Genomic DNA, 12,562 nt, shown 5'->3' with positions numbered 1-12,562 from the left:
ATTGAGTAAGAAAACAGGAATGACACCTTTTCTTTAGAGCTGTCCAGGATGAGCCATCAAAATTAATCCCTGTGTTCTCTAGCCTCCCATATTTTCTCCCCACATTTTACTTCTACTTTTTACCCTAGATTAAACATAATGTCTTGAATTATCATACTTTATTTCATCTACTTCCTCCCTTGGATGACAATGTCTTAAAGGGAAAGAGACAAAATCTTATCTTGAATCTCCTAAAGAACAGGGAACATAGGGCCTTGCAGGAAACAGAGTCACCGAGAAGGAACAATGCCACTATATGTTTATTGTGTCTGTTTTTATGTTGCTTTTATAAAAGTGCTATTCACTTATTTCATTTGTCTTATCTCCCCAATAAGACTAAAACTTATGGCAATTATAATGCATTTCTATTCTTTATCCCCTACTTATGTACATATTTCTTTATCCCCTATTTATGTTCATACAGGTGATAATTAAGCCTTTATTTGAGAGTAATCTGCTTACATGTTTCTTCTTCATATAATTATATGAACTAATTTATAAACTGAATCTTACATCTATTAAGAAAGTGTGTCAACCTCTAAGAGAATGATGAAATTTAGGAGGAAAACCCCTTATCACTAGCATTATACTTTAATCAAATTGAAAAAAAAATCCCAAGTATACAAATCCACTGGTATTTTGGGAGGTATTCTCTGAATATAGAAAATGTTTTTCAAAGAAATTTTCCAGCTTACTATTTAAGCTGTCTGAACAGTAAATTCCTATCTGCAAAATGGAGATGCTAATATCTGCCTCATAAGGATATTGTGAAAATTAAATGGGAGCATGTATATAAGACATCTGGCACTGGGCCTGGCACAGAGAAACACTCCAGAAATAGTACTTCCTTCCCCCAGCTATTGAAGGATGATTTATAAGGAAAGTGAATATTTCAGTAAGTTCACAATGATTAGTATTTATTTATTGAAACCATTTCCCTCCATCTTGTTCATTAAAATAAGAAGCCCTTTCCTTCTGGAACTCTTCTCAAATGAACACAGCACCACACTAAATTACAATACCCCAACACATACTGCACTCCGTATACGAGGTCCTATGAAAGTGGTTTGTACACAGTAAACTGTCATGGTAAGGTAAATTGTCATTATTGTATGCTCATGTTATATTTTTACTTCATTTTGTTAATAATATAAAAGGCAAGTTCATATGCCTTATTTCTCTAAGATATATGTTCATATGCTTTACCTATTACTGTAAACTCGTTACGAAGCACAATGTTTAACATAACTTAGCTTCACAACATCTGGTTCAGGAACATATTCCATAAGCACGCAATAATTAAATTTCTGAATAACATCAAAGTAATATAAGACCTATTTACACGAAAACCAGAATGCATGTAAATATTGACCTAAATATTTTGTGCATCAAGTTAGAGTATAAATAAATAAATGGACAAAATAGAATGAATTCAATGATACAGTTAGCAAACATCTTTTTCTCAATAAGCCTATGTAAGTTTTAATTAGAAAAACAAGGAAACAAAGACCCCTGAACTATTTCAGTTGATCAAATCAACTTTAAGAGCAGTATATCAACAAAAAACAGTGTAGCTTGCATTTATTTACCTGTTTTTTAGCAGAGCTGTGAGGCTCTCAGAATTGAGTTGCTGCATTAAGGCCTCTCTCAGTGTGGGCAGCATGGAGAGCACTGCAATACGAACAGAACATACAAACGGTCACAAGTAACATGGCTGCCCTCACCGAGAAGTGCGCATTATTTTGGGCTGTATGATAGGACTAGCAACTAGCAAGGGCTGGGAGACAAGGTCAGGGATAGAGTTTTCAAGTTATTGTTAACATTAATAAAAATGGATTATGTACTAATAATTTATCTGCTTATGTTAAGTGAACAAAGTTTTATACATATTATGATCACAGCAATGTAAACAAGTGCACAAAGAAGAAAGAATGTGAAGAATTATTCCCAGATGTTAACAGTGGTGGTCTTTGGGCTATGGATTATGGGTAATTCTTTTTTTTCTCTTTTGTACGCTCCAAATTTTCTTTACAATAAATGTTTATTTCTGATAGAATGAAATGATTAAAAACACTTTTATCTTTAGCTATACGTTTTGCTTCACACTTTATTTCTAATTTTAGAAAAAAGTTTATTAAATACTACGAAGCAATACGCAGTTATTAAAACCTAGACAAAAGCTGCTGAGTTGTAGTTTTGGTTTTGCCAATAGCTATTGCCTGTAACTCCCATGAATAACATCATGATAAAATAAGATACAGTACTCCAAGGAAAAAAGATTGCATGTAATTTACAGGAGTTGATTTATGGCTCCATGCATGGCATAAGACATGCTGGAGAAATACACACATATAAATTTAAAATGAGTTTCTAACACTAATAAGCAATGACAAAACAAAACTGAAAAATATCAAGAGGTCACAAATGCCACATTTTAAAAGGGAAAACTTTAGTGTATGATTTTTACTTCTTGACTGGGCAAGACACATTTATTACAAAATCCATAACATGATATGTTACCTTACCAAGAAAAAGCAAGGCTAGAGTCCTACATTCAGAAATAGAAGTTAGCAGGGAACTAGTTTAAAGATTGTGTGGTGTGAACCACATTGAAACAATAAAGCTTTTCGCAGGAAAAAAAACCCCAAAAAGATAATGTGGTATAACAACATGATCTGAGAGGAGTCTCTTCAATAATTCTCCTGAGAGATAAGAGCTTTTTACGTTCCCTTTAAGCCTATTCAACTGAAGAAAAGCCTATTCTTCTCTTCCAGTCGTCAGTATTAACACTGAACAAATATGTTTCTGTATCTAGTTGAATACAGCTTTCATGTCTTCTTTTAGCCATCTGGTCTCCATGATAAGCATCCCCAGTCCAACCACAAATCACAGATGACCCTTCATCAGCTGTGAATCTGCGTGACCTGAGAAAGTTACTTAACCTCTCCGTGGCTCAATATCCTCATCTGTAACTGAGGATAACACTGGATCTACCTTGTACGATTGTTGTAAGGATTGAGGCATACAAAGCATTTAGAACAGTGCTTCTTTGCACATGGAAATGCTCAATAAGTGTTAGTGCTTATTATTATCCTTACTTAGCTTCTGACATATTCCAGTTTGTATCTTCTTAACATGTGAGAGGCAGAAATGGACCTGTACTCTGATTACTGCAGAGCATGTTGTAATTACCTTGGATCCAACTGCAGACTTTATTACTGTCGCCTAAGATGAAATTAGTATTTCTGTAAGCCTCAGTATACGATTTGCTCATAACAAGCTGGACAATTCTGTATCTGTACAAGTGACTTTTAATGCAGACAATTCATTTATTCCAGTCTAGCACTTATATGGGACAAGACTATTTTGCATCCTGAAACTTCATTTATAGTGTCAGATATGTGTCTAAGCACCATGTCATGTGTAAATTTAGGAAGCATTTCTCCTAAATCTTGAGTAAAATCATGAAGAAGGTAAAGCCAATGGGCAGGGCACAGAGCATTCTATTGATGCTACCTTTCAAGTTGGGGCTAACTTCTTGGGTAGAAAAACTAGCTATATTTACCTAAAAGTACTAAATTTTTCTAGTATATTCATCACATCTTATCCAAAAGGATAGAAATGTAATCATGATCTGTAACCCCATTATCAATGCATCCAGAAAGCTAACTGGGAAAGTTTTTCAGTGAATCTATACTTTGGCTCCTAGTGATCACCATATTTTATTTTTAATTGCCTACAGTCAGCTACTCAATTCATCTGAGGGCTGTGAGGTCATAGAAAAGTGCCACCACATTCTGGTTGCAGGAGCATAAGTAGCTGACAGCCCCAGCTGCCACCCCTCTGGATGCATTACCATGTCGGCACCACTCCCAGCCAACCAGAGCGCTCAGTGGGGACATGGAAGCAGGACGATTCCTGCGGGACTCACCTACCAGGGGACTTAGGCTTGAGGACTCCCGACCAGCCTGCCAAAGCTTTCTAGAACTGTGCTGCAGATGGAAACTCTTCTTACCTAATCTTCCTTCCTTTTCCCTTTCCATTCACCTATCAGACCTGCATTGTAGTCTAAAGGCTTTCCTTGACTACTTCCGTTCCCTTCCCTTTATTCTTCACAGGGGCTTCCCCCAATTAAGCTCTTGTACATCTAATCCCATCTTAGCATCTGCTTCCCAGAGGACCCAAACTGACACAAGGGTCCATGCCAAACTGAGATGATTTTGAAGCGCCAGAGTCTACCTTTTTCCATTTTCTGAAAATGTGAGTAATAACTAAAAACAGACTGTTCTTATTCTCTAAAAATTCATTATAAGGTCCTTGGCAGCACCACTATATTGAATGCTGAATATCCATTTAAAGAATTACATCACTGTAAAAAAGTTACTGAGGATTCTATGCCAACCACTTTATATGCACTATCTCATCACATTCTCACAAAACATTTATGAAGTGGGTTTTAGAAGATCTTTGTATAGAGAAGAGAGCTGAGATTTAGATTTGCCCAAAGACACACAGCTATTATGAGGCAAAACTGGGAAGTGAACCAGAGACGCCCCACTCTTGAGCTGTGCTCTTACACACTGTGTCTTGGGTTGTCATTATATACCGTATTTGTGATTACTATTTGCTTTATAGAATGCCATATTATTGTTTCAAATGTAAAAAATCATAATCCAGCTGTAACTTTGGATGTGTCTCTTAATTTCCTTAATCTCAGTCTCTTTAGTTGTTAAATGAGACTGAACTAAAAATAAAGTTCTCTGAAAAAAATTCTACTTTTAAAATTGAACAAAGAGAACCTACCTTTATACATTCTTCCTAAATTAATTGTTCTTGAAAGAAATGTCAGAGAAAGGATTAAGTTTTAAATAATAATAATAATAATAATAATAATAATAATAAATCCCAAACAGGTTTGACATGGATGTGAAAACTGATTCTTTAAAGTTATGCCAGTTACACAATAACATTTTGTTCTTTTCAAACGATTTTGTAATAGCATTCTACTAGTAGGTTTCTAGCTCTGGAGGATAAACTATTACTATTAATTATCACTGACTGACTGTATAGTATTGTACTAAACTTACAGGTCTGTGGTTGCCTACTGTAAATTTAACAAACTTGAGACGCTCTGCTGCGACATGTAAGAGCCAGTGGGATCAGGCCTACCTGTGCAGCCTCACTTCCTAACACGCATCCGTTGCTCATTCCACTGTAGCTACACAGCCTTTTTGCTGTTTCTTGAATGTGCCAAGCTCGTTTCCATCTTCCAGGCATTTTGCATGGTTCCTCCATTGTATTATCTGGTTTCTCCTCAAATGTCACCTCCGCAAAGAGGCCTGACTCTCCTGACTGCTGTATCTTAAAGAGCATTCCCACCCCGTCAAAGCTTTAGTCTCCTTATAGCAGCCACCACTGCCTAAAATTATCTACTTGTTGGTTATCCTCATTTTCTCTCACTAGCACATGAACTCTGAATGTCTGGGATTTTTTTATTTTTTATTGTTCACCTTGTTTCCTAATCGCTGGGTACCCCCAGTATTTGCTGAATGAATAAATAAAATGAATGAACAAGCATTTATATTGTATACTGATTTATATTGATTTTTAAAAATCCACATTAAATGATGTATTTCAGTTAAGTCATGTGATAAATACTTGTTAGATTTATCATTTTTCCTTTGCCTTTTAACACGTTGCGTATGGCGGGGTTTAAATCCCTCATACCCCTCTGTTACGGCAGGTTTTTAAAAGAAACTACATTAAAATGCACTCTTCTCTTTAAAGCATAAATGCTTCTATGTCATTTATTATTTTTCTATGGAATTTTTTAGGATTTACTCACCTATGATGTTAGTAATCCCTCCTGGTGTGATACTGCAGAAAGCAGCTTCCTTTGTGCAGTGGGACAATATGTATTTCATGAGGTATCACCGAAGAATTAAATAAAATAATTCGGTGTTTTTCCAAAAATAACATAATTCAAAATCGCCTAAGGGATACTAAGGTTCCGAATGTTATAAACAAATCACTACAGTTCTGGAAAACTCTGTTTATTCGTACATCCACTGTTGTGAATGTAACACGTGAAATGACTCATGGGTGAAAAAATGTATCCGATTCAAAATCACTATTTTTTTAGAAAAAAAAATAATATGAATTCTAAAAAGTGTACCTATGATGCAGACTTTATTCATTAACGACATTTGCCCGTTAGATATTAACGAAACACAAATAATTCAATAAAATATGCAAAGTAAAAAGAGTCAACAGTAAAAACGAGAATTCTCGTTATCCGTCCTTAACACATGGCTCAGAAAAAAACGAAGATTCTCGTGATCCGTACGCAACGTGTTAAGTTTGGTCCCAGAGTTATGCAAATTAATATAAATCATCAAATAACTATCAATATTCTCTTTGCCTTACCAGTCATATTGCAAGTCCTCTGGTTACTTTCAAAATGGTACTGTCGTCGCGCTTGGGCGATGTATTCTGCAGCCTCCTTTTCCTGTATTTCTCTGATTTTCTTCTGTCCGTATTTCCCCAGGATATATACTCCTAAAATTGTATTTTTAAAACAAGCTAGTATATTAATCCAATTCATTAGAGTATTAAAAATTCCAAATAGTAGTTTTAACCTGGTTTATCCAAATATAAGGCTTATATTAGTGAAAAGCTAAAAATTACAACTTTTAAAAACCTAAATTAAAGAGTTATGTAAGAACTGTGACCTAAAGAGAAGGAAAAGGAGATTGGCATTTTAACAGCCAATGATAGAGGGGTACATAAGGACTAGGTCTGAAGAAACAAAAAGGAATTAAGTCTCCAAAGTCTGGTAATGCCTTTGATAGTGGACTGGAGGTATTCTAAATGACCAGCAATAGGGTATCGTTTAAATAAATTATGGTTCACGAATACAATGAAATTTGATGTAGCTATTAAAAAAACACATTACTATACAGGTAATGACTCACGGAAATGTCCATGTTTTACTGTTAGGTGATAAAATAAGATCCTGGAAGTTTTGCTTTTTAATGTAAGCTGATATACAGAAAAACAGATGGGTGTTAATTTCTAACATATAATAAACAATGGTCAGTGTTGAATAGTGAGATAGCAGATGACTTTTTTCCTTCTTTTTGCTTCTCTATATTTTCTTCAATAAACATATAATACTTTTTAAAACTATAAGGAAAAAATTTTAAAAGGAAGAATAAAAGAAAGGTACACAGTCAGGCAGACTTCTAAAACCAGTAACTTATGCAAAACCAGGAGGGAGCGGAGGGTATAGAAATTTCTCAATTATAACAGTGTAAAAATATAGGCAGGGTCATGTGGCCAGCAACTTACTTTAACACAGTTCATCATAGATAGCATGATATAAATGTGTACATTTTGGTCTATACCCCAGGGGCAGTCAGTTGTCCTAACTGGGAATGTGAATACTCCAGAGTGGTTAGCTAGCACTTGATCAAAAGCCCTACTCCAAGGTTTAAGCACATCAACTAACTTTTATCTAGCATAAGGAATATCAGAAATGGATTTCCACAGATTAGATTAATTGTGTTTAAGATTCTGGATTAGCTAAAACATTTTAGTAATACTCATTTGAACAAGAATGCACAAATCCAGCGAGTCCTTCACCTTTAGGAGTGGCTTACCTCAGATCCTCAACTGCTGGTTTGCAGGATTCTTAGTCAGAGGTGTTAACTGCATGGCCAGCAAATCCTACAGCTAGACTACTGTTGCATTTCCTTCAGGGAAACTATTTATGCACGGTTCTATTGTAGCAGTAAAAAGGACACTGGGACTTCACTGAGCTGATAGAAAAAGTTATGATACTCTTTTATCTATGCTTGCTAACAGATGTTTTTATGTGTGCCAGAATTTGCTTCACTACAACCTGGCAACAAGGTTCTAGGGGGGTAGATAAATCCTCACCTACCTCCAACTGTCTGGGGCCCCCAATATCTACCAAAAAGAACCTAAGAATTGGCATGACCTAAAAATTGGGTTTGGCCTGTTTGTCACAGATGGGGAGGAGGCAGCCCTTTAAGAACTGTAAAGCAAACACATATCCAGAATTATTTTCACTAACATAAGCATTATAGATGAACTGATGCCATGTTATGTTTTCCTAAAAATAACAGTTCATTAAAAGGTATGTCCTACAAATCATTAGGCAGAAATAAAGTATGAGTGCTGTTATGTCTGTCTGCAAACAAAGACATTATAATCATGCTTAAAGAACAAGTAACAGTTCATGTAAGTGGCTTCTTCAGAGCTACCTGTCTTATAATCTGTCTTCAATAACCTGATGACGGGGCCACAAAACCAAGGAAGAAACTGGCTTATATTTCACAAAGTAACACTCTGATAGGCAACTGTTTGTTACTTGACAACTACTTCTCAATGAATTACTTGTATTTTATTTGCACAACAGATTGCAAATTTTGTGTAAAATTATTTCTCAAATAATAGTGTAAAATGAAACACTGCAATAATGCGCTTTGTATAGCTAAGAATTTTCTGGAATAATAGTATATTTGATTGGTATATGTGTTTTCCTGGGGAGAGGGCCCACTGCTCTCATTAAATCCTCAGCACTGTCAGGTAAAATTTTTTTAGAAACTATTGATTGATAAACATAGTATATTTTAACTAAAGCTAAAAGAAGAAAATGAATTGTTATGGGTTGAACTGTGTGTATCCCAAATTCCTACGTTGAAGCCCCAGTACTTCAGAATGTTACCTTATTTGGGTCTTTACAGAGGTAATCAAGTTAAAAGGTCATGAAGGTGGTGCCTAATCCAATATGACTGATGTTCTTATAAGAAGAGGAAATTTACACACAGACGTGTAGAGAGAAGATGATGTCAAGACACAGGAATATGGATAAAAAGTGGGCTCTGTAATACATCTGACTGAAAGTAGCCTCACAGGGTGATGTGATCATAAATCCCTAACAAGGCAGGTCACGGTGGGTAGTCACAGCCCAGGCCTGTACAAAGGTTTGTCTCTGCCCTAAGCAAGTCCATTGTCCTGATGCATCTAGGTTAACACACCTGCGCAGTGCCAGAGTGATCCTCTTTTTAGACGCCTTGAAGGAGTAACCACCCTGGAGGGAACACAATTTTGTTAACTGTCCTGTACCTTGCTTTCTCCCATCTACATGTAATCTTTACATTCCTTACTTAATTCCAAATGTATACCGTGTTTCCCTGAAAATAAGACCTAGCCGGACCATCAGCTCTAATGCGTCTTTTGGAGCAAAAATTAATATAAGACCTAGTCTTATATTATAGTAAAATTAGACAGGGTATTGTATTATATTATATTATATTATATTATATTATATTATATTATATTAATTATATTATATTATATTAATTATATTATATTATATTATATTATATTATATTATATTATATTATATTATATTATATATACCTGGTCTTATACTGTTAAAGTAAGACCAGGTCTCATATTAATTTTTGTTCCAAAAGATGTGTTAGAGCTAATGGTCTGGCTAAGTCTTATTTTTGGGGAAACACGGTAGAAGAAATTGCAAAACTCATTTTCTGGAGCATTTGAGATCTTGTTCCCAGGCATATATTGTCAGTTTGGCTCAAATAAACTCTTACAAAACTTCTGCACAGGTTTGGACATTTCTTGCGTTGACAGGGAGGAGAGGGCCGTCTACAAACCGAGGAGAGCGGCCTGGAGCAGATTCTTCTCACAGCCTCAGAAGGAGCCAATCCTACTAACACATGGATCTTAGACCTCTGGCCTGCAGAACTGTGAGACAACACATTTCTGCTGTTTAAGCCACTCAGTTTGTGGTACTCTGTTATGGCAGCCTTGGCAAATTAATAGACAGAATTAGGCCAAAATTCCACAATCCATTATTCTTTTTGGAGTAGCACTGAAATAAGTTCCTACGCAAAGTCTAATTTACCCAGGCTCTCATTCCCAAAATTCATAAATTCTGATTTTGTCAGATTTATCTCTGTAGGACAGTAAGAATGAAGGAAGAGAATTAATTAGCTAAATTCTGGAGCTCAGGACCATCTGATTCTGACTGGCTGCCTGAATTCTGGCCTAGAAGACAGCAGATACTGATGACTGTGGCACCAACTAGGTAGGTACCTCTGAGCAAGTCCCTTCCTCTCTCTGGGTCTAAATTTCTTTACTCATAAAATAAAAGGATGGAATCAGATGAGCTTTAAAGTCTCCTCTGTAGCTATAACTTTATTTATGAATAATGAAAAATTCACTAAATGCCTCAAAAAATAAATGTGGAATATTTCAAGGTTTCCTTTCAGAACATTGCTGATAAAGCAAGATACCTTCTAGTCTATCCATATTATATATTTGGATTTTTATAACCGTTTTAGTCTCCTCTTCCTGGATGAAAATCCCTGAAATGCAACTATTTTACCAGGTTAATAATTTCAATAGAAGTCTGAAAAGGTCATAAGGTCATAAGGGTGGGGCTCTCATGAATGGGATTAGTGCCCTTATAAAAGGGATTTCACCCAGCTCCACAGACCCTTCTGCCAGGTGAGGTATAGCAAGAAGTCTGAAACCTGAGGTCAGGCCCCCATGTAACCCTGCTGGCACCCTGATCTTGGACTTCCAGTGTCTACAACTGGGAGAAATAAATTTCTGTTGTTTATAAGCCGCCCATTCTGTGGTATTTTGTTATAGCAGCCTGAACGGACTAAGACACTTGTTTTTCATTCTTATCAGACCATAAAGTCCATGAAGGGAAAGTGGTATAGTGTGCAAAGAGAATGTGCTTTGGTGGGGATCTAACACACCTGGGTTTGAATTCTAGCTTCCTTCTTACTAACTCTGAGACCCTGGGCAAGTTTCTTAACTTCTTAGGGATCTGGTTCCCACATTTTTGAATGGACATAATAATCACTACCCTGTTGTCATCCCCACTGAATAGAAGAGCTCAGCACAATGTCCACTGGGCACCCAATAAAGTGGAATTATTACTATTAAAAATCTCCAAAAATCTTCTATTTCCATCACATTACCTTCAATACAGACACTTGATAAATACTTCTTAAATTAGATAAATTGAAATGTAACATGTTATAGGACGTTTTCCTTTAAGCAGAAAGAATATGAGACTCAAGTGCCAATCACAGTCATCTATTCTTCTTTTTCTTTTAGACTAATTTCCTTTTTTGTTATGAAGCTCTAGGATTATTTTCTTTTTCTGCCTCTGGCAACCCTTTCTCATTCCTCTTAATCTGTAACTATAAAGCTCTCAATAGATTTTTGAAAAAAATCTATTACCTATCTCTTAAGTATACACTCTTTTGCTTCTCCTATGATTACTTCTAATCTACCATGAGATTGTTCCATAAATTTGAAGGGGGTATGTTAGTCTTCCTGAGATTGTTAAAGAGAGATTATTTTCTTTCCTTCAGTGGTGGCAAAAGTATTTTATTTATACTTCTTCCATCACACATATATCTGTAGCTTCTACAAATAAATTGGACTCAGCAGTCTTAGCATAATCTAAATACACATTAGATATCAGTGGCTGAAGATATCAAAAAACACATTTTATTTATAAAGGATTTCTCCAAAAATGCGATAAAAACTTACATATGCTCATTATCAAATTATGACACAGACCTCAGAGACTAGGAAAAGACTCTCCTTACCTCATCTACAAGAAGCCTGTTCCAAACTTGCAAGAACCAACAGACCTGAATTATTAATTTAAAATTGTTTGGGGTTAATAGAATATAATTTAAGAGCAAGAGAAAAGCAACCAAATTCTTTCTGAAACATCTGTTCTTGATTTTTAAGTATGTGGGTAACCAAAGCATGTAGTTGGTGATAATATTTTCAAAAAACTCAGATTCTAAAAATTCCTTCTTAACATTCCTACCTTTTTTTCTTCTATATCTATCTCACAAGGCTTTTTATTCTGTCCTTCATGTCCCTGCTCATTATGACATGACTGCTATATGAGGAAAAAGGGTTCTTAACATTATCTTTTTCTAAATCTCCTCTCCTCCTGTGCAACTAGATGGGCATTGATCCCAAACTTGAAGAGGAAATAACATGCCACAAGCGCTGTCTTACTGCATAATTTACTGCACAGTTTGTATTCTAAAATCAGAAACGAGCTAAAAATATTGAGGGTTTCTTTTTTGTGTCTAGTATATACATTTCAGTTCTGTACGATTGTGCTGTTTTCAAAAATTCAAATTAACTTTAAACAACACTCGAAATGCACGCTTTAAGTAACTCTCCTAGAATATTATGAAACTTCTGCGAAGGGTGAAAGCCAAGCAAAGTACCGGGAGTGCCAAATAGAAACGAAGGATCTCACAGGAAAACCACAGAGGAGAATTAAAAAGCATGTGTCTGGAAGAGAATGGTGCCTTGAAACAGAAACGTAATTGTGGTGGGTCCTCCAACGGTCAGCGAGAAGAAAGCATAGGCGGAAAACAGAGTAAGGGGCACTGTCAGGGCAAAGGGCACCCATTTC

General features: G+C 35.8%; 1 protein-coding gene across 1 annotated transcript in view; it reads right to left on the bottom strand.

The window, feature by feature from the left end:
* Positions 1–12,562, bottom strand: part of PEX3 (peroxisomal biogenesis factor 3) — a 32,273-nt gene that overhangs the window by 19,154 nt on the left and 557 nt on the right. Inside the window, exons 2-3 of the mRNA XM_019744459.2 lie at positions 6,466–6,597; positions 1,629–1,710 (exon numbers count right to left, since the gene is read on the bottom strand). Of these exons, the coding sequence (XP_019600018.1) occupies positions 1,629–1,710; positions 6,466–6,597 (214 nt within the window). The remainder of the gene's footprint in view (positions 1–1,628; positions 1,711–6,465; positions 6,598–12,562) is intronic.

This window comes from Rhinolophus sinicus, linkage group LG05 (genome assembly GCF_036562045.2).
Source record: "Rhinolophus sinicus isolate RSC01 linkage group LG05, ASM3656204v1, whole genome shotgun sequence".
Classification (NCBI taxonomy): Eukaryota; Metazoa; Chordata; class Mammalia; order Chiroptera; family Rhinolophidae; genus Rhinolophus; species Rhinolophus sinicus.
This window is presented reverse-complemented; position numbering and strand designations above follow the sequence as displayed.